Source organism: Triticum aestivum, chromosome 2A (assembly GCF_018294505.1).
Source record: "Triticum aestivum cultivar Chinese Spring chromosome 2A, IWGSC CS RefSeq v2.1, whole genome shotgun sequence".
Taxonomy (NCBI): domain Eukaryota; kingdom Viridiplantae; phylum Streptophyta; class Magnoliopsida; order Poales; family Poaceae; genus Triticum; species Triticum aestivum.
The window spans coordinates 787,092,367-787,115,927 of NC_057797.1; the positions used below are offsets into that span (position 1 = coordinate 787,092,367).

General features: G+C 42.9%; 2 protein-coding genes across 4 annotated transcripts; one reads left to right on the forward strand and one right to left on the reverse strand.

Annotated features, from left to right (window-relative positions):
- Positions 1–16,478: 16,478 nt before the first annotated feature.
- Positions 16,479–19,467, forward strand: LOC123191264 (probable magnesium transporter NIPA4). Its single transcript, XM_044604080.1, has 9 exons — positions 16,479–16,914; positions 17,436–17,492; positions 17,592–17,682; positions 17,783–17,943; positions 18,048–18,175; positions 18,265–18,402; positions 18,628–18,720; positions 18,899–19,004; positions 19,097–19,467. Exons 1-9 carry the CDS (start codon positions 16,494–16,496, stop codon positions 19,219–19,221), a joined length of 1,320 nt encoding a protein of 439 aa, XP_044460015.1. The 5' UTR covers positions 16,479–16,493; the 3' UTR covers positions 19,222–19,467.
- Positions 19,468–19,889: 422 nt separating this feature from the next.
- Positions 19,890–22,724, reverse strand: LOC123191265 (chloroplast processing peptidase). Of its 3 annotated transcripts, XR_006496781.1 has the most exons (7): positions 22,386–22,722; positions 22,168–22,236; positions 22,022–22,090; positions 21,663–21,752; positions 21,420–21,580; positions 21,260–21,327; positions 19,890–20,474 (listed from the first exon to the last, which is right to left on the reverse strand). XR_006496781.1 is itself a non-coding variant. In XM_044604081.1 (6 exons), exons 1-6 carry the CDS (start codon positions 22,629–22,631, stop codon positions 20,405–20,407), a joined length of 612 nt encoding a protein of 203 aa, XP_044460016.1. In that variant the 5' UTR covers positions 22,632–22,724; the 3' UTR covers positions 19,890–20,404. The 3 variants fall into 3 exon arrangements, 1 of the variants encoding a protein (XP_044460016.1); XR_006496780.1 differs by having other exon boundaries at positions 21,260–21,580; XM_044604081.1 differs by lacking the exon at positions 21,420–21,580 and having other exon boundaries at positions 22,386–22,724.
- Between the last annotated feature and the right edge of the window lie 837 nt (positions 22,725–23,561).

Here is a 23,561-nt window from a genome sequence, read left to right on the forward strand (position 1 = left end):
TTTCTGATTGTATCACATACAACCTTTCCTTACGAAAACTGGTAAGGAAACTCGTCTTGACATCCATCTGCCAGATTTCATAAATGCAGCTAATGCTAACATGATTCCGACGGACTTAAGCATCGCTACGGATGAGAAAATCTCATCGTAGTCAACTCCTTGAACTTGTGAAAAACTCTTCGCCACAAGTCGAGCTTCATAGACGGTGACATTACCGTCCACGTCCGTCTTCTTCTTAAAGATCCATTTATCTCAATGGCTTGCCGATCATCGGGCAAGTCCACCAAAGTCCATGCTTTGTTCTGATACATGGATCCTATCTCGGATTTCATGGCTTCTAACCATTTGTCGGAATTTGGGCCCACCATCGCTTCTCCATAGCTCGTAGGTTCATTGTTGTCTAGCAACATGACCTTCAAGACAGGATTACTGTACCACTCTGAAGTAGTACGTATCCTTGTCACCCTACGAGGTACGGTAGTGACTTGATCCAAAACTTCATGATCACTATCATAAGCTTCTACTTCAATTGGTGTAGGCGCCACAGGAACAACTTCCTGTGCCCTGCTACACACTTGTTGAAGTGACGGTTCAATAACCTCATCAAGTCTCCACCATCCTCCCACTCAATTTTCGAGACAAACTTTCCTCGAGAAAGGACCCGATTCAAGAAACAATCCCTATTGCTTTTGGATCTGAATTAGGAGGTATACCCAACTGTTTTGGGTGTCCTATGAAGATGCATTTTATCCGCTTTGGGTTCGAGCTTATCAACCTGAAACTTTTTCACATAAGCGTCGCAGCCCCAAACCTTTCAAGAAACGACAACTTAGGTTTCTCCAAACGGTGTCGTCTCAACGGAATTACGTGGTACCCTATTAAAGTGAGTGCGGTTGTCTCTAATGCCTAACCCATGAACGATAGTGGTAATTCGATAAGAGACATCATGGTACGCACCATATCCAATAGGGTGCAACTATGATGTTCGGACACACCATCACACTATGGTGTTCCAGGCGGTATTAATTGTGAAACAATTTCCACAATGTCTTAATTGCGTGCCAAAGCTCGTAACTCAGATACTCATCTCTATGATCATATCATAGTCATTTTATCCTCTTGTCACGATGATCTTCAACTTCACTCTGAAATTACTTGAACCATTCAATAATTCAGACTTGTGTTTCATCAAGTAAATATACTCAACATCTACTCGAATCATCTGTGAAGTAAGAACATAACGATATTCACTGCATGCCTCAGCACTCATTGGACTGCACACATCAAAATGTGTTACTTCCAACAGGTTGCTATCTTGTTCCATCGTACTGGAAACGAGGCTTTTCAGTCATCTTGCCCATGTGGTATGATTTGCATATCTCAAGTGATTCAAAATCAAGTGAGTCCAAACGATCCATCTGCATGGAGTTTCTTCATGCGTATACACCAATAGACATGGTTCGCATGTCTCAAACTTTTCAAAAACGAGTGAGTCCAAAGATCCATCAACATGGAGCTTCTTCATGCGTTTTATACCAATGTGACTTACATGACAGTGCCATAGGTAAGTGGTACTATCATTACTATCTTATATCTTTTGGCATGAAAATGTGTATCACTACGATCGAGATTCAATAAACCATTCCTTTAGGTGCAAGACCATTGAAGGTATTATTCAAATAAATAGAGTAACCATTATTCTCCTTAAATGAATAACCGTATTGCGATAGACATAATCCAATCATGTCTATGCTCAACGCAAACACCAAATGACAATTATTCAGGTTCAATACTAATCTTGATGGTAGAGGGAGCGTGCGATGTTTGATCACATCAAACTTGGAAACACTTCCAACACATATCGTCAGCTCACCTTTAGCTAGTCTCCGTTTATTCCGTAGCTCTTTTATTTCGAGTTACTAACACTTAGCAACCGAACCGGTATCTTAATACCCTGGTGCTACTAGGAGTACTAGTAAAGTACACATTAACATAATGTATATCCAATATACTTCTATCGACCTTGCCAGCCTTCTCATCTACCAAGTATCTAGGGTAATTCTGCTCTAGTGACTGTTCCCCTTATTACGGAAGCACTTAGTCTCGGGTTTGGGTTAAACCTTGGGTTTCTTCACTAGAGCAGCAACTGATTTGCCGTTTCATGAAGTGTCCCTTCTTGCCCTTGCCCTTCTTGAAACTAGTGGTTTCACCAACCATCAACAATTGATGCTCCTTCTTGATTTCTACTTTCGCGGTGTCAAACATCGCGAATACCTCAAGGATCATCATATCTATCCCTGATATGTTATAGTTCATCACGAAGCTCTAGCAGCTTGGTGGCAATGACTTTGGAGAAACATCACTATCTCATCTGGAAGATCAACTCCCACTCGATTCAAGTGATTGTTGCACTCAGACAATCTGAGCGCAAGCTCAACGATTGAGCTTTTCTCCCTTAGTTTGCAGGCTAAGAAAATCGTCGGAGGTCTTATACCTCTTGACGTGGGCACGAGACTGAAATCCCAATTTCAGCTCTCGAAACATCTCATATGTTCCGCGACGTTTCGAAAAACGTCTTTGGTGCCTCAACTCTAAACCGTTTAACTGAACTATCACGTAGTTATCAAAACGTGTATGTCCGATGTTCGCAACATCCACAGACGACGATTGGGGTTCAGCACACTAAGCGGTGCATTGAGGACATAAGCTTTCTACTGTCCGCATAATCGCTACTGTCAACTTTCAACTATATTTTCTCTAGGAACATATCTAAACAGTAGAACTAAAGCGCGAGCTATGACATAGTTTGCAAAGATTTTTTGACTATGTTCAGGATAATTAAGTTCATCTAATGAACTCCCACTCAGATAGACATCCCTCTAGTCATCTAAGTGATTACATGATCCGAGTCAACTAGGCCGTGTCCGATCATCACGTGAGACGGACTAGTCATCATCGGTGAACATCTTCATGTTGATCGTATCTACTATACGACTCATGCTCGACCTTTCGGTCTCTTGTGTTCCGAGGCCATGTCTGTACATGCTAGGCTCGTCAAGTTAACCTAAGTGTTCTGCGTGTGTAAATCTGGCTTACACCCGTTGTATGTGAACGTAAGAATCTATCACACCCGATCATCACGTGGTGCTTCGAAACGACGAACTTTCGCAACGGTGCACAGTTAGGGGGAACACCTTCTTGAAATTTTAATGAGGGATCATCTTATTTACTACCGTCGTTCTAAGCAAATAAGATGCATAAACATGATAAACATCACATGCAATCAAATAGTGACATGATATGGCCAATATCATTTTGCTCCTTTTGATCTCCATCTTCGGGGCTCCATGATCATCATCGTCACCGGCATGACACCATGATCTCCATCATCATGATCTCCATCATCGTGTCTTCATGAAGTTGTCTCGCCAACTATTACTTCTACTACTATGGCTACCGGTTAGCAATAAAGTAAAGTAATTACATGGCGTTGTTTAATGACACGCAGGTCATACAATAAATTAAGACAACTCCTATGGCTCCTGCCGGTTGTCATACTCATCGACATGCAAGTCGTGATTCCTATTACAAGAACATGATCAATCTCATACATCACATATCATTCATCACATTCTTCTTGGCCATATCACATCACATAGCATACCCTGCAAAAACAAGTTAGACGTCCTCTAATTGTTGTTTGCATGTTTTACGTGGCTGCTATGGGTTTCTAGCAAGAACGTTTCTTACCTACGCAAAACCACAACGTGATATGTCAATTGCTATTTACCCTTCATAAGGACCCTTTTCATCGAATCCGTTCCGACTAAAGTGGGAGAGACTGGCACCCGCTAGCCACCTTATGCACCAAGTGCATGTCAGTCGGTGGAACCTGTCTCACGTAAGAGTACGTGTAAGGTCGGTCCGGGCCGCTTCATCCCACAATACCGTCGAAACAAGATTGGACTAGTAACGGTAAGCATATTGAACAAAATCAACGCCCACAACTACTTTGTGTTCTACTCGTGCAAAGAATCTACGCAATAGACCTAGCTCATGATGCCACTGTTGGGGAACGTAGCAGAAATTCAAAATTTTCCTACGTGTCACCAAGATCTATCTATGGAGAAACCAGCAACGAGGGGAAGGAGAGTGCATCTACATACCCTTGTAGATCGCTAAGCGGAAGCGTTCAAGAGAACGGGGTTGAAGGAGTCGTACTCGTCGTGATCCAAATCACCGGAGATCCTAGTGCCGAACGGACGGCACCTCCGCGTTCAACACACGTACAGCCCGGTGACGTCTCCCATGCCTTGATCCAGCAAGGAGAGAGGGAGAGGTTGAGGAAGACTCCATCCAGCAGCAGCACAACAGCGTGGTGGTGGTGGAGGAGCGTGGCAATCCTGCAGGGCTTCGCCAAGCACCTGCGGGAGAGGAGGAGGTGTCACGGGAGGGAGGGAGGCGCCAGGGCTTCAGGTGCGGCTGCCCTCCCTCCCCTCCACTATATATAGGGGCAAGGGAGAGGGGGAGGGCGCAGCCTTGCCCCTTCCTCCAAGGAAGGGGTGCGGCCAAGGGGGGAGGAGTCCATCCTCCCCAAGGCACCTCGGAGGTGCCTTCCCCTTTTAGGACTCTCCCCTCCCCAAGTCTCCTTGGCGCATGGGCCTCTTGGGGCTGGTGCCCTTGGCCCATATAGGCCAAGGCGCACCCCCTACAGCCCATGTGGCCCCCCGGGGCAGGTGGACCCCCCCCGGTGGACCCCCGACCCCTTTCGGCACTCCCGGTACAATACCGATAAAGTGCGAAACTTTTCCGGCGACCAAAATAAGACTTCCCATATATAAATCTTTACCTCCGGACCATTCCGGAACTCCTCGTGACGTCCGGGATCTCATCCGGGACTCCGAACAACATTCGGTAACCACATACAAACTTCCTTTATAACCCTAGCGTCATCGAACCTTAAGTGTGTAGACCCTACGGGTTCGGGAACCATGCAGACATGACCGAGACGTTCTCCGGTCAATAACCAACAGCGGGATCTGGATACCCATGTTGGCTCCCACATGTTCCACGATGATCTCATCGGATGAACCACGATGTCAAGGACTCAATCGATCCCGTATACAATTCCCTTTGTCTAGCGGTATAGTACTTGCCCGAGATTCGATCGTCGGTATCCCGATACCTTGTTCAATCTCGTTACCGGCAAGTCTCTTTACTCGTTCCGTAACACATCATCCCGTGATCAACCCCTTGGTCACATTGTGCACATTATGATGATGTCCTACCGAGTGGGCCCAGAGATACCTCTCCGTCACACGGAGTGACAAATCCCAGTCTCGATTCGTGCCAACCCAACAGACACTTTCGGAGATACCTGTAGTGCACCTTTATAGCCACCCAGTTACGTTGTGACGTTTGGTACACCCAAAGCATTCCTACGGTATCCGGGAGTTGCACAATCTCATGGTCTAAGGAAATGATACTTGACATTAGAAAAGCTTTAGCATACAAACTACGATCTTTGTGCTAGGCTTAGGATTGGGTCTTGTCCATCACATCATTCTCCTAATGATGTGATCCCTTTATCAACGACATCCAATGTTCATGGTCAGGAAACCGTAACCATCTATTGATCAACGAGCTAGTCAACTAGAGGCTTACTAGGGACATGGTGTTGTCTATGTATCCACACATGTATCTAAGTTTCCTATCAATACAATTATAGCATGGATAATAAACGATTATCATGAACAAGGAAATATAATAATAACTAATTTATTATTGCCTCTAGGGCATATTTCCAACAATGAGTACGTGGAATGTACTCACAAGTTGCAAAGGAAAGTATAACATAATATATATGCAGGGTAAGTTTTGGTGGAGGTTTGTTTCGCATAAAGCCAATTTCTCCTGTACTAAATTTTTATAAATTTTCTTTGAAATCAAAAATAATTTTTAGTATAAAAGTTACGAGTGAGACATTTGGATATATGCACCAAATCTCATTCTCCGATTCATGTAAAAACATACATAGGGTTGAAGTGAAACACATTCCTTGTGCTCAATCCTCAACCTATACCCTTAAAACAGATTTTTAGAAAAGAGAGGTGAAAGCACAAGTGTTCCCTGGGTGATTTTGGTAATTAATGTTAAAATATCTCTTGTTGGACTAATACTTATATCTAGTGTATTTCAGATAAGTCCAACAGTGGAGTGGCATGGACAGGAGGATGTGGAACCCCTTCAAGATGCTAAGGACAAAGAATTTGCTCAAGCTCAAAGCTCAGGACTCTACATTTTCTATTTCAGTGATCCAAGATCACATTGAGTCCATAGGAAGGCAAATACTATTAAAAGGGGATGAGGTGTTGCTTAATGGCTTACTTGCTCAAAGTGCTTAGTGATATGCTCCAAAGCCCTCTGCTACTTTCTCATATCCACATATGTCCCAAACCAAAAGTCAAACTTGGCCCCACCGATTTGATCTATCCGGCGCCACCGAGTTCATTTGACATAGCCACTACTAGAAATCCTAATCAATTCGGTCTCACCGATGGGATCTTGATCTCACCGAGATGGGCTTGTAATCTCTCTGTTGTCCATTGCAATAGTTTCGGTCTCACCGAAATTATGCAAACGGTCCCACCGAGTTTGCCTGACCAATTCTCTGTTTTGCTTATTACCCAAATCGGTCCCACCGAGTTTGTGTAATAGGTCAAACCGAGATGAGGTGTTACCCTGACCCTTGCACATCGGTCCCACCGAGTTGATCATATCGGTCCCGCCGAAATGCCTAACGGTCACATTATGAACTATATCGGTCCGACCGAGTTTTCTAATTCGGTCCCACCGAGTTTTGTAAATTGTGTGTAACAGTTAGATTTTGTGTGGAGGCTATATATACCCCTCCACCCTCTCCTCATTCGTGAGGAAAGCCATTAGAACATGCCTACATTTCCAGCATTCATTTTCTGAGAGAGAACCACCTACTCACGTGTTGAGGCCAAGATATTCCAATCCAACCATATTAATATTGATCTCTAGCCTTCCCCAAGTTGCTTTCTACTCAAATCATCTTTCCACCAAATCTAATCCTATGAGAGAGAGTTGAGTGTTGGGGGGACTAACATTTGAAGCACAAGAGCAAGGAGTTCATCAACAACACACCATCTATTACCTTTTGGAGAGTGGTGTCTCCTAGATTGGTTAGGTGTCACTTGGGAGCCTCCGTCAAGATTGTGGAGTTGAACCAAGGAGTTTGTAAGGGCAAGGAAATCACCTACTTCGTGAAGATCTACCCTAGTGAGGCAAGTCCTTCGTGGGCGATGGCCATGGTGGGATAGACAAGGTTGCTTCTTTGTGGACCCTCTGTGGGTGGAGCCCTCCGTGGACTCGCGCAACCGTTACTCTTCGTGGGTTGAAGTCTCCATCAATGTAGATGTTTGATAGCACCACCTATCAGAACCACGCAAAAAATCTCTGTGTCTCCAATTGCGTTTGCACACTCCAATCCCATCCCCTTACTTGCTTGCAAGTTGTATGCTTTACTTTCCGCTCCTCATATACTCTTTGCATGCTTGCTTGAATTGTAATGTGTATGCTTGAAATTGTGTTAATCAACCATCTCAACTTGAAATACTTAAAAACTTCCAACTTTGCTTGTTGAGGGTCTATTCACCCCCCTCTAGACACCTCTTCTCGATCCTTTCAAGAGGGGACATTCTTCTTCAGTCCAAGCCTTCATTTGCTCAAATTTTCCTGTAACCAGGGCACGACTAATCGATTAGGTTAAAATTTCTATAGAGGTCATACACGTTCCCTGCATGACACAATCAACCCCGTTTATCTTTACACACTTGGGTGCACAAATAGGAGGAGGTTGTGATGAAGCCTTTCAGTAACAACCTCCTATATCGCCCAAGATGCCCGCAACTTAGGCACGAAGGCCTCTCTCCAATGGCGGTCCTGGGGTAGGGTTTCCCGTTAATACTAACCTAAGCCAGAGCCATAGTAGCATGCGACTGTATTGGAAGCTACATCAAACTGTACTCGGAAGATCTCGGTCTCTTGGACGGCAATGCCCACCAAAAACCTGTGTGCAAGACCCAAGTCGGGCGCATTCACTGCAAGACCCCGATGGGCGCAATCATTGGTAGACGCTCCCGTCAATACCATTCCGCACAGAGAGTAGTAGTAGAATAGTATATAATTTTGTTTTTCAAAAAAATCACAAAATGTTGCTCCAAAAGAGAGCAATTTTAATGTTTAAAACTCATTTGATTTTCAACCCACCAATTTGTGCAAACGTGGCCAAGCATAGGTATGAATTTGAACCTAAGGCTCTAGCTAGCAATAACACTTTGCAGAACCTTTTAGTAAAATATGCATACTATGAAAAGTTAAAGAGTTTATGCATACTATGAAAACATAGGACAAGCAATGATCAAGTTGCGACTTGGATGTGTCTTGAAGTTGATTTCTACTTGTTACCGTCACTCCTCCACTTTACGACATATCTACAGATAAACGAAAATACTTCAACACGCAAGATATTCAAATGAAGATCCAATAAAGTATACAAATTATTTATCTAGTAATATTGCTAAGATAATAGCTAAGACATGGCGATGGGTTTGGATAGGGAGATCAATTTGAATGGGGATATGACATGAGTCATATTCTAGGGTTTGATCTATTTGATATAAGAAAAGATCATGGATGTAGTCCGTCCAGTTTAACAAAAGGGTTTAGGAATATGTTCCAACTCCTTTATGGTTTGAACATATGAAATGTGAAAGTTAATCATGAAATTAAGATCATATCATTGTCCAATCTAAATTATTATTTGAACTCAAATTCCATATTGAGGTCCATATCGGGTTTTGTAGAGATTCGAATATACCCATACGTTCTTCTACCTAAGTTCAATCAAGACATCGTTGTGGAGCAAGATCATATAAATAAAATCCTATGAACAAATCCTTTGGAAATTTTTGCTTATGATTAACTATATGGGAATTGAAGTTGGAGGGCGTGAGGGTTTATGGTAAAGAAATTTGTTTAAACATCCAAATTTGGAATTAAGATAATATGGCCAGAGGGGTTTCTAAGGATTCCATTAGTAAAATTTTGTCAAGAATAAAAGTTTAAACCAATGATGGAATTGGATTGCGATAAAAGAAATACTATATGAAGTGTTGAGGGAGAACAAGTAGCTAGGCATAAGTGAAAAATTAGGGTAAGTGTTTTAACAGAAAGTTATGGTCCTCCGGAAAAATTCTTATGAAGGGTACATTTCTATTTGACTTATATATTAAACATTATACAGAATTTACTCAAATTGACATATTAAATTTCAAATTACCAAAACTGAAATATTTTTTATCCATGATAAAGTACATGTTCCAAGGAACCTGGGGACATATAATTTGTTAAAATTCGAACTTATGGCCAGAAGATTGGATATTTTCTGAAAATATATACGAGATAAGGAATTGGGCTGCCACGTGTGTTGTTCTAATAGGCCCATACCGATTCAGTTAAGTGTTTTTTAGACGAAGAGAGAGAGAGAGACCTGATGGATCGATCCAAAATACTCCCTCTGTTCCAAAATAGATTACTTAACTTTATACTAACTTTGGCATAAAGTTAATACAAAATTGAGTCATCTATTTTAGAACGGAGGGAGTAGAAGGGAAAGGCTCACCGGGGAGATGGCCGGAGTTGGTCGAGGAGGCGACCCGCGGCTCGGTTGTCGCCGGGGTCGTACTTCTGTTGGCCTCCAGCGAATAGGGTGAAGTGGACGATGTAGGACTCGATGCGACGCAACGAAGGAGTTGGTGTAGACAAAGGCGAGTAGAGCGCCCTCGGAGCTTGGCAGGATGGTAGCGATCGTCGGACTTGAGTCCTCGCGCTACGGCTGCTCATTCGAACAAAGAGTAGGAGAAATAGAAAGAAAGGAGGTTAGAGTAGGGCTCAGGTACAGAGGAAGAAGACCCAACACCTGGGCTTGCGCTAAGAGAAAGGGAGATGTGCCTTAGTGGGGAAATTGGCCCAAGCGAAAGAGAAAGGAGAAAAACATTAAAAGTTAGGTGGGCTTGTCCACTTTTGCTCCTGTTGGGCTGCCAGTGCTGTTCTGCGTTATTGTTGGTTGAGCTAACGTGGGCGAGGGATAGGTAAGCAAGAGATGGGCTACACTCAATTGGGCTAGGATTAATATATATTTTAATCAGTTCCAGAAAAATGTTTAATAACCCTTATTAATTGCGCATTCTTTGGAAAAAAATTCCCGATCGGTAGATAAAAATTATTTCTATGCACTTACTTAATAGTTAATAGTACATTATGGGCTTTATAAATTGCCCAAATTGTTTTAGGGTTCTATAATACCCGAAGTAACAAGTAGGCAATATTAAATACTCCCTCCATCTGGAAATACTCGTCGGAGAAATGGATGTATCTAGACGTATTTTAGTTCTAGATACATCCAGTTTTACCCATTTCTCCGACATGTATTTCTGGACGGAGGGAGTATTTCCAATGATGATTTTGGAGAAGTCATATTATCTCCTCTCATATTTTATTTAATAAATCATTTGAAATATTTAAATAGATTCTAGATGCAACCCAACTCCAAATTCTGAAAAGGGAATCCCCAATTTCAAATAAATTCCTCGATGAGATATTCTTCCGCCACAATTGTGAAAGTCATTTTATTCTCACTCGTCTGTTTCACTACTGGGAAAGAGCTTATAGATGAACCCCAATGAGCGGCGCGCGAGGCGGAGTCCCCGCCAAAGCTATTTTGGAAAGTTTGAAGTGACGAGCAATAAACAGCGCCCGCCACAACAAGTTGAGCAGCAATGGCGGGCACTCATTACTGCCCGCCACACGTAAGATGTTCTGCATGGGCTATTTGCATAACTTAGCCGTGGCGGGCACCAGTAGGTCCGCACCACAGTTAAGTGTAATAGTAATGCCGGGCATCTCGTGACAACTGCCACTGGTTAGCAATGCCCGATGCCCTGCATGGCAGATATATGTCTGGCGGGTACCGGGATATGCCCACCACAACTAAACCGGTCCACAAAAGTTTCATTTCCACCCAAAACTACCACTTCCCCTCACAAAAAGGCAGTTAAAAATCTTGTCGATTCTACGACGCCCCGTTCCGCCACCGAGCCATGCTCGTCGGCACGACCGTCCTCCTACGGCGCTCCTCCACCGCCCCGTCTGCCCTCATCACCGCGCGCCTCCTCCGCCGCACCCCCTCGCCGGCGTGGCCATCCTCCTACGGTGCGTCCGCCCTCGTCGCCGCGCCCCTAAACCCTTGCTTCCCTTCTCTGCCGCGACCCCCTCGTTTGCCGTGGTACTCCTCTATCGTGGCCCCCTCGTCGCTGGTGGACCCTAGTCGTAGGGCCTACTCCGCCGCTGACAGCTAGTGTCCATGGCTTCCACAGCCAGCAGCGGGGGCATGACACCACTGCTGCCAGCCTACTCCTCCGACTCCATCACCACTACCGATTCCTCCTCAGCCTCGCGCTCAAGTAGTGGACAGGTAAGTATTGTGTATACATTGTAGTTGAATATTACTTAGTACTAGATTCACGTATGTAGATGAATGTTAGTGTTTATAAATTCTATGCTTGCATAGATAAACATATTTACAGATTGTATATGTGAATGTTAGTTTAGATTCACATTATTAGATCTTCACATTATTACAGACTCACATTAGTAGATTTGATTCATACATTTATAGATTCACATTAGTACAGACTCACATTAGTAGATCTTCACATTAGTAGATTTGATTCACACATTTATAGATTCACATTAGTACAGACTCACATTAATAGATCTTCACATTAGTAGATTTGATTCACACATTTATAGATGCACATTAGTATATTTGATTCACACATTTATAGATTCACATTACTCACATTAGTAGAATTGATTCACATAATTGGTAGCCTTTTAATATGTCCTTGTCTTATCCGTATCAATATTCACATGCATATTTATTTAGAGTGCTCCAACAATACAGGGCTTCAAAAGAGTGTAGAAAATATCAAGAAATGTTAATTAAATTCTGTTTCATTAGATTTCATATACTCAATGTTTCATTTTTTAGCATAAGTCATAGCATTTTATTCTATATATCTATGTCTTATCCGGATCAATATTCATAGCATATTTATTTGGAGTGCTCCGACAATACAGGGCTTCATAAGGTGTAGAAAATATCATGAAACATTGATTAATTTCTGTTTTGTGAGATTTCATACACTCAATGTTTCATTTTTAGCATAAGTCATGCCCAATTTTTCTGTCCATCCATAGCCTTTAATATTGGTTAATGTTTAATATATTTACACAATTGGTAGCCTTTTATAGTTTTATTCTATATATCCATGTCTTATTCGTATCAATATTCACATGCACATTTATTTCGAGTGCTCCAGTAATATAGGGCTTCAAAAAAGTGTAGAAAATATCATGAAACGTTGATTAATTTCTGTTTTGTGAGATTTCATACACTCAATGTTTCATTTTTTTAGCATAAGTCATGCCCAATTTTTCTGTCCATCCATAGCCTTTAATATTGGTTGATGTTTAATATATTTACATAATTGATAGCTTTTATTCTATATATTCATGTCTTATCCATATCAATATTTACATGCATATTTATTTGGAGTGCTCCAACAATACAGGGCTTCAAAAGAGTGTAGAAAATATCATGGGACGTTGATTAATTTCCGTTCTGTGAGATTTCATACACTCAATGTTTCATTTCTTTAGCATAAGTCATGCATAATTTTTCTGTCCATCCATAGCCTTTAATATTGGTTCATGTTTAATATATTTACATAATTGGTAGCCTTTTATTCTATATATCCATGTGTTATCGATATCAATATTCACATGCATATTTATTCCAAAACATGAACATAGATAATGAACGAAGGATGACACTTCTGTGAGTATGTTTCAAAGTTCACCTAACTTGCAATGAGATATGTGTCGATCTTCACGAGGACTTTATGGACTGGGCGGTATGTTCCATTTAATAAGTGTTATAGCTTGTGGTTTGGTAATGTTGCACCCACAATTGTCTAATTTATGTTTCCTTTTTATCATGCTCAATGTATCCCTTGTTGGGGAAGGGAGGAGTTCATGCGTGTGGCCAACCTTATATGGACTAGACGATTCAGTTCGACATGATGTTATTAAAAAATGGCATTCCCTTGACCCTCACTCTCACCAACGAGGGAGGGAAAACGTATTTACATGGTCAAAATTGGATTGACATTGCCACACAATTCGAGATGCAAGTTGGGAAGTCGTTCTTACTTTTTGTTCACGAATTTGATAAGTGTCATGAGGGTGGCAACAAAATCTATCTGTGGTACGATGCCCAATAATCATTGTCGTACGTGCTTTCGGTGATGATCAAGATGTCGTATATATATATATATGTACTTCTTTCTAGGACTAGCTATAGATCTTATTGATCATATATGATGTATGCACTTATTTTGTTAGAGATTTTTTGAACATATATATGTTTATTGCTTTATGTTGTACTAATATTATTGCTTGATAACAAATAGCGAGTGGTTAACATATGCTGCAATATGTATCATATTTTCTTATCGCAGTGTATTGCAAATTATGACATGCAAAATGCAGCCATGATAGCAAATAAGCTGACGTGGCTGCAGAATTTTTAATTTGCATGAAAGTGCTTTCAGTGACGGGAGCTAAAACAAGCCCGCCAGTGCTTTCACTTCAACCATTCGCGAGCAAGGATGTGCGCCTGCCACTAAAGACTCTCTATCAGTGGTGGGCGGGGGGGGGGGGGGGGGGGCTCCACTTATGCGGTTATAGCAGTGGCGGGAGCTCGGTGGCGGCCGACCCTGGGAGCCTAGCCCGCCACTTTTGGCCTTTTTGCGCCCGCCGCTACTAGGCATTCCTGGAGTAGTGTTTGAATGTGGTTTCAAAATATTTCAAAAGAAATAAAAAATGAACACCCTTTCAATTCTTGAATAAATTCTCCAACCATAGTTTTCTTTATTAGATAACATGTTATCCAACTTTCATAACTTGGTTTAAAAAAATTCAAACAAGAACTCAAAAAATTTAATTTCCCCCTGAAAATCACAACAATTCAATCAATAATATATTATAATTAACATTCCAAATTTTGGAAATTTTTGGGATGTTACACTCGCCCGGATGCTGCTATTGGGCACTTCAGAACGCTGCTATTTGTACGAGTGATTGATATCTTAATTACCGGGGCAACCCCACGCGACGGACGATAGGACCTTCGGTTGGACAACTGACTCTTTGATGTGGGACGCATGCTGGTCAAGAGGCAATTTAGACACATCCCTTATTTCTATACGTAGCAAGCACATCTTGATGATCCCAACACAAATATATGGTTGTAAGCATAAGTCCTCATACCCATGCCTATTTTTACTATAAGTGTTTTCAGCGTTGGCTTGATTTACGATCCGGTGAAAAGCTGAAATTTAATTATCTAGAAAAAACTTGTTTGAGACCCTAGCTTAAAAGGCACCGTCCTCTCATGGGTTCGATAACTCAGGGTGATCTCTACCTCCATTTCTGGATCACTAAAGAACTAATCAAACATTTTTCTAGCGCCGTTGCCGGCGAGGATTTGTGTGCCTAGTCTTTGTGTTTAGAGTTTCTGTTAGAGTTTTGTTTCATTTTTTAGTTTAATTTTTGTTGCAAGTCTTGTTAGTAGAAAACACAAACGAATTACCATGTCTCGTAATCTTGGAAGTTTTGCTAATCCTAGCAATAGTTTCATGTGTGAACCTATAGCACAACCTGATGTTGCTGCCGATGAGTATGAGATAAAGCCGAACCTAGTCTCTATAATTCAACGTGACCAATTTGGAGGCTCTGCTTTTGAAGATGCCAGTATGTGCTTGCATAATTTTTCTGAATTGTGCAACATGACACGTATTAGGGATGATGATCCTCACGCTTTGAAGTTGCGTCTATTTCCTTTCTTCTTGAGAGGAAAAGCAAAAAATGGCTTCTAGCTTTTCCTAAAGGTAATATAACTTCATGGACTGATTGATGCAGTAAATTTTTATCTAAGTTTTCAGCGCCAGCAAAAATAATGCAACTTCGTTTATAGATAACAAATTTTAAGCAGGAAGATCATGAGACACTAGCGCTTGCGTGGGATCGCATAAAGCAGGCTATAAGGAATTGTCCTAACCATGGAATGGAAGAATGGTCAATTCTTCATATGTTTTATAATGCCTTAAATCGTATGTCAAAAAGTATGCTTGATACTACTGTCGGGAGGAACTATTATGGGTAAACCCATCACTGATGTTAAAAAGTTGCTTGATGAAATGCAAGAGAACTATGCCCAATGGCTAGTATGTTGAGAGGGCTATCACCAAGAGAGTTAACACTATTGAAGAAAATAATGCAGAGTTGACCGTTAAGATTGATGAACTCATCTCTGTTATGAAAGATTAAGAAGAGGTAAATGCGAATACTATTACTGATGAAGAGGTTAATGATGTCAATTTTATTGCTCGCAATAGCTATAATCTCAATTGGAAAAATAACAGGTATGTTCCTAGATTACCTTATGCTAATAAATGGAAATAGCAATAACAATAGAAATACTCTGGAACTTTTTATTGCTAGTCAAAGTGAGTAGAATGAAACCTTCAAACATTTCTTGAAGAATCATGATAATTTATTTGGCCAATTGACTAGCAAAATGTTGGACTCGCTGGTGTTATTCTGAACACCAGTGATAGAAAGGTTTAGTATGGTAACATGGATACTATCCTTGGGGATTCAAGCTTTTGTCTGATTATTGTGGTCATAATTACTAGGGCAACCGCGGGCGACAGATAGGGTCTTCGGTTGGACAACTGACTCTTGATGCAGGATGAGTGCTGTCAAGACATAATTTGGACACATCCTCACTTCGATGCGTAGCAGTCAAATCTTGATGGATGACTTCCAGAGTACAAATTAAGATCATATGATGATCCTGACACAAATATATGGGTGTAATCATAAGTCCTTATACACATGCCTATTTTTGTAATAAGTGTTTTCAACATCAGCTTGATTTACGATCCGTTCAAAGATGAAATTTAATTCTGTAGCAAAACTTGTTTAAGACCCTAGCTTAAAGGGCACTGTCCTTTCGTGGGTTCGATAACTCAGAGAAAAAAGACGAGATTCATTCCTGTTATATTTCCATGTCACTAGAGGAACTAATCAAGGTGCTTGTAGAAATAGAATGTGCGTACATTTACAAAGGTGAGTGGCCGAGTGTTTGCATATGTACTGTGTGCAAAAAATTCAGAAGATAATCGCTTTCACAGATGAAAAACACAAATATCAGTAAGAAATTAGTGACAGGGCTGGAAAAAAAAAACACACACAAATGTGCTGGTGCTGGTGCTGGAATGAATAATTCTGCTCCGAGTGAAGAAAAAAAAAAGGAAGAGAAAAATTCTGCTCAGCAACCAACGACCAACCCTCGCCGCGCCGGCGCCACCACCCCCGCCCCGCCGCGGCTGGACTCCGACTCCTGCTCTGCTCCTGGAGAGAAGCACGCCGCCGCCGATCTCGCGCCGCATGAGGCCGACGCGCCCTCGCTACTCCTTGTCGTTGCGGCGTTAGGGCTCGGCATGGACGGCGCCTCGGCCGGCGCCGGCGACGGGGGGTCAGCGTCGGGGGGCGGGAGGTGGTACACGGGCATGTCGTCAGACAACATCAAGGGACTGGTGCTGGCCATCTCCTCCAGCCTCTTCATCGGCGCCAGCTTCATCATCAAGAAGAAGGGCCTCAAGAAGGCCGCCTCCTCCTCCGGCGGCGTCAGGGCCGGTAACCAACTCCCCCCGTTCCCCTCCTCCCTCGTCCGCTCCGGTGACCCGCAATTCGGGTTGAAAAATCATTTCTTTTTCCCCCGATTCACCGCAGACCACCCTATCCCCTGCTCAAAAATGTCATCCCCATTTCAGTGTTAGCATACTCACCTGCCTGATGCCTATCTTGCTTATATTCAGAAATGGAGTTACTTACTGTCTGATTGCACTGAATGTGTTGTATGGCATGTCGACCGCAGTTTAGACTTCTATTATGTCCTTCCAGTGTTAATCGCATTAGGCGTCGCGCCACACTGTAATTCATGCATCAAATGCTCAAAATTGGGTTTGTGATCTTCCTGCGTTTACTCTGCTCGCTGCTCGGTGAAGTTCTCTGAACATAACTTGTTGGTGCCCCCAAGCTGTTACTCCCCCTAAGCTGCTAATCCATGACCATATACGCAACTGTCATATCTTAAGTCTTGTGCTTCATGTATATAATTAACTGTACTAAACTACTGATGCTCCATGTTATCACAGGGGTTGGCGGTTATTCTTACTTATATGAGCCTCTTTGGTGGGTTGGCATGATAACAAGTAAGCAAGCGCTCTTCTCTATCTTCTACTGTATTTTATTTCTCTGTATAGGTACCTCAACTTATCCTGTACTGTCTACATTTCTGAATTCCTTTGCAGTGGTTGTTGGGGAAGTTGCGAATTTCGTGGCGTATGCCTTTGCGCCAGCCATTTTGGTTACTCCTCTTGGTGCTCTCAGCATAATCATCAGGCAAGGCTTCTGGGGTTACCATATCCTTCCTTCCTGTGTTTCATCTGATGAGATTCTTACTGATTTCATCATTAATCTGGGGGTTTGTTTTGTCTTGCAGTGCGGTACTTGCACACGTCATGCTGCGTGAGAAGCTGCACATATTCGGCATTCTCGGATGCGTCCTATGTGTCGTCGGATCTACCACCATTGTCTTCCATGCCCCGCAAGAGCGTCAAATTGAGTCGGTGACTGAAGTTTGGGATCTGGCCACTGAACCAGGTATACATTGTTTGCATCTGCCAATTTCGGAATGTTCCTTCCAGTGCTTTATCAACTTCACCGTGATTAACAGCGAGTGCTGACCAACTCATGTTGTTTTTCAGCCTTCATGTGTTATGTGGCCGTAGTACTTGCTATTGTCGCTGTGCTTGTGTTCAAGCTTGTTCCACTTTATGGCCAAACCCATGTCATGGTGTACATTGGTGTTTGTTCTCTCGTAGGTTCCATCTCGGTATGTTCTCTCCAGTTCTGTATCTCTGACCCTGTATCTACCGTTCTCTAGTCGGTATATTGTGTGAACGCGTTCGTTGACCTGTGCAGGTCATGAGTGTGAAAGCTCTTGGGATAGCTTTGAAGCTGACCTTTTCCGGAACGAACCAACTCATATATCCCCAGACATGGGCTTTTACTATGGTTGTCATCTCATGCATCATTACTCAAATGAATTACTTGAACAAGGTATATACTTGATTTCCTCTCTCTGAACCACCCATCCATGACCTAGCATACCAGCATAATACGAGGGTGATCGGAGTTCTATAACTGTACAAGATATAAACCAAGGACGGAGGGAGTAACTTTTAGCTCAGCAAACCATATGAAATGGCATTACTTTCCTAACCAAGCAGTTGCTGTTTATTTTTAAGAAAATGACAACTGATTTCGCCCCTAAATGCATTGCAGGCCCTCGACACATTTAACACAGCAGTTGTATCCCCCATATATTACACAATGTTCACATCTTTAACTATCTTGGCTAGTGTGATTATGTTCAAGGTACGTACGATGATTCAATTGCTTAAGCTATTCTTTTGTTTCTTTCTGCCTTTCATGGCATTTCATTCAAGTAGTATCCATCAAGAAGTTGTAGCCACTCTCTCCAGCTACAAATGCTTGTAGTCAGAACATCCCAGTCATCGCCTCGCATGACATTTCAGTTTGTATCTACGTGCAGGACTGGGACCGGCAAAATCCGACACAAATCGTGACGGAGATGTGTGGCTTCGTGACGATATTCTCGGGAACATTTCTACTTCACAAAACAAAGGACATGGCTGATGGTACTACGAGTTCTGCTCCAAACTGACCTTTTTCTTGTTCCTTCCTTGGTGGCATGCTCTGAAACCAAGTTATCTGCTATGTGCCACTGCAGGGCTTTCAAACTCTTCTTCATTCCGCCTTCCAACCATTTCATCGGCGCGGTCCTTCAAGCAGACAGATGAGTACAGCGAAGGGGTTCCTCTCAGATCGTCGGACTCGTTCCGGTCACTGCATTGATGCCCGGTCAGCGCGCCGTGCTGACCATCAATTTTCACCGAGTTAGGGCTCAGGAGCAAGCTTGTAAACAAAACTGTCTCGTGTGCGTTGTATCTCGGCTGTTTCGTATGTTGTGGGAGCATTGTGGCTGAGCCCCAAGGTATCTAAGTAGTACGTAGGTTGTTGGCTTAGCACCGGAGTGGGAGTTGTTCTGTATAATGAATGGATGGGTTATCAAGCAGCGTGCTGAAATTTTAACACAGTTTACTTCGCTGTTGAGATGGTTTCTTCCAATATGATAGTGAAGGTAAACTTAGAAATGTCAGCACAATATTCATAATGTTTTTTTACTGCAAATGTTCATAATATTATTGTGTAGTCTCAGTTTTTTGTTTGAAAAATTCACAACAAAGCCTGGTTTTCTTCTGTTTATTCATTAGTATGTACTCCCTCCGTTCCTAAATATTTGTCTTTTTAGAGATTCAAATGGACTACCACATACGGATGTATATAGACATGTTTTAGAGTGTAGATTCACTCATTTTGCTCCGTACGTAGTCACTTGTTGAAATCTCTAGAAAGACAAATATTTAGGAACGGAGGGAGTAGTTTGTATGGCTCAGATGTAATCTTATGTTTTACTTTATTCCAAAAGAAAAGAGCAAAAAAAATACGGTGGAGAAAATCGATATCAGAACACAACCTGTATTATCAGCCACTATTCACTACATCAACAGCATACACAAGAGACTTAACATATCATCCTTGGTGACAGAGCTGTATGCTAACATTACAAATTTATTTACATGCAGCAAGGAACCACCACAATGATTCATTGCAAACTTCTGAATGTCAGGCACACGGTACACAATAAAACGTTACCGATGGGATTCGACATCAAGGTTACTAGAAGGTGTAACCTTTAGGCACATTTTGCAGGTTCTACCAACAAGTAGCAGGCCTAACTAACACCTGACAGCAGCCCAGGGGTGAGTGACAACAGCTACCATCAAGGTCACTACGTAGTTCTTCCCAGGATTAAGTACTACTACACAGACAGCGCTACATCACACTGCGCAAAAAGGTCTCGTGGATCTACATACTAAGTAGGGCTCGAGGTTCAACATAGCTCGATAACATCGTATCGAGTGGCATCAGGGGGTTCTTCGGCAACGCCGGTGGTCATCGAAGCTCTTCGCAATGGTTATTGGAGGGACGACCTTGTGAAGGACATCATGTATCTCCCAAGAATGTTGCTGATAGGAAGAGGTCCCCTGTCACCACAACCATCACAATGATTAGTACTAGTTGCTGAAAAATTTAGAGGAAAACCAACTGTAAGTCTGTAACCAGAAATTCCATGGAGCGCATTCTGGCAACTAGAGACATACAAGGACACTCTACTCTTGTGATTACAGATTGAAAGTTCATCACGGCAATTCAATAAGGAATAATACTGGATACTGGATCCAGTCAAAAGAATGGATGTTTAATATGACAAGCACAAGATTTCCTAAACAGCCATACAAATATAATAATAATAAAGCAACTTGAACAGAGTAAATCCTTAGGGCACATTCTGGCAATTCAAATACATATGTGCATTATACTCTTATGCCATTACAGATCAAATGACAATCATAGCAGTTCAACAACTCAATCTGCAATCATACAGGATCTAGTTCAAAGCATGGATGCAATATGACGCGAACAAGATTTCCTCAACGGCCATAGCCAACATAAAACAACTGAAACCGAGCTAATCCTTTTAGAGCGCATTCTAGCAACTCAAACATATATGTGCATTCCCACTCTGAAGTTATTACAAAGAACTAAGAACACATAAATCCCAGCTCTTATTTACAGTCAACACCTTGACAGTATATATATATATAAACCTTTGGGAAAAAATTTAATTTCAATCTTTAATGACTTTAGGTGACTAGCACGAGAATTCCACAACATGCAAGTATATGATCAAAGATAGCCTGGACATGAGTAATCAGTTATAACACATCGTACAGAAAGATAAAGCATGGGAGTGGATGTGTTGTGTTACCAGGCACGAGAATCACAGCTGGTATTACGGTTATCACCCATGGCGAACACATGGCCTTGAGGGAGGCGCTGCAGGACGATGGATAGTCTTAGTACCAGATGGATTCGGGAATAGAATTGAGCAGACAGCGAGAATAGGATTGGAGGGAGAGATCATCCACCATCTGAGACCCGTCATTTCATCTCAAAAGAAAAATGGGGGGTACTCAGGAAGTCAACAACACGGAGCAGCCATGCCACTTTTGGTCCTCCTCTTGCAGTAGCAGTAGCAGTATGGTCATTTGTTTGTGTAGTAGCAATGGTCATACAAGTATCTGTGGACCTGGCAATAGCAACTCCACAATGTTGTTCAAGGAGACAATGGTCAGTCAGTAGGGTAACAGAAAGAGATGCAACGAACAAACCATGGCTTCCATCGTGTACGACGACGCATGGGGTGCGGTGTAGTGTTCGTTCTGCGCAACACCGTTAACAATAAGCTGGCCTTGTCGAACCTGTAAAAATGTGCGTGCGTAAGTAGAATACAATATTGGCATCCGGGTTCAGTAAGAATGTACAGCATCTTGATACAGTATTTGGCCATTGCTGAAGCAGCCTACATATGTGAATCAGCAGAGCAGCGTGAACAGATGACACTAGTAGGAGTACTAAGTATGCATCATATTTGGGTTTGTTGAAGCAGCATGCATCAATCAGTAATAAGGTGGGTAAATGGATGAATGTGTGATGGTAGTAAGTTGAAGAAGATTTGGTTGATTATTACCTGGATGAAATCTCCAGGGGTGGCAATAACCCTCTTAACAAATACAACATCCTTATTTATGCCGCAGTTCTGCAGTAAAAATGCAGCATCAGATTGACTGACAAGTAAAAATGGAATGGAAGAAGAGAAGAAGCAGAGGTAGGTACCTGCAGCGCCGTGGGCACCCTGAAGAAGACAATGTCGCCCACAGACGGCCGCCGGAACATGTAGCTCACCTGACCAAAATCAAAATCAAAATTTACCAGAGCATTCATTCCCCATTTCATTCTTTGGTTGGTCCAATCATGGCAGATCCAAGCCAGGCAAGCAGAATGGAAGAGATCTATCTAGCAGCTAGATACATCAAGAAAGAGGGGCGCTTTACCTTTTCTGCGACGGCGCGGTCGCCGGTGCGGAGGGTGGGCGCCATGGACGCGGAGGCGACGTAGCGGACCTCGGCGAGGGCGGCGGAGACGAGGAGGACGACGAGGAAGAGCTTGAATCCGTCGGAGCAGCGGAGGCGCGCCAGCCACCAGCGGTGCAGGAGGGCGGCGGAGGTCAGCAGCTGCTGGTGGCACGGCGACAGCGGCGCGATGAGGCCCCGCAGCAGACGCGGCGGCGCCATCGCCATCCCCTTCTTCTTCTTGCTCTCCCTATCTCTCTCTCCACCAAGAAGAAGGCTCCCTCACAAGACTCCTCCTTTACACAGAGCGCACTAAGATTTGTGACTTTTTTTTTTTTTTACATTTACACTCATGTCGTATGAATGGGTACAAATATATTCCATCCGTTTTTTCTTATATATTCAGACACTGGCAATTTAGAACAGAGAAACTGAGCTTAATCTACCGTTGTTGTCGCCGCCGCTACTGATGATACGGGAAACAACCAGTACCCTCGATAGGGTGGTGATTGTGGACAGAAGTATCAGAAGGGAGTTCACACAAGGGGGTTGCCATGGTTCGGGCCATCATGGTGAGGTAACAACTTATGCCCTAGCTGCTTTGTGTTTGTATTGATGTGGGAACACCACGGGCGAGGGGGTTACAAGATGATGATGAATATGGCTACCGAGAGTATGGTCTATGGGATAGATGATAATGGCTACCCCTAGCCTCACCTTGTATAGGGGACAACCACTAGGGTTTATAGGGTCCCTAACCGACCTTGCATTGAGGGCTACTTGTCTTGCATGCCAAGATGATCGCCTTGTGCCCTGTCAGGCCCCTCAGCCTGCTCCTGGAGATGTGTTGCCGCCAGGCCCCCGGGGTCCTGAGACCGGCCTAACACCAGGCTTCCTGACCGACGGGCCACCGTCAGTCTGTTGCACCGTTAGTCTAGATTGGAGTATTGCATCTTGGGAACAAAACTCACGCAGACTCTTGTCATACCAATGATATGCACGGTCCACCGTCAGTCTAGATACACACCGCCTCCTTCGAAGCTTCTGAAGCCGTGGAAGGTTATAAAGGTGGCGATGTGATGTATAAAATTTGGGCGAGATGGTGGAAGTCAAGCCCGTGGGACATCCACATTTAGCCATGGCTAGGATCTATCCGTC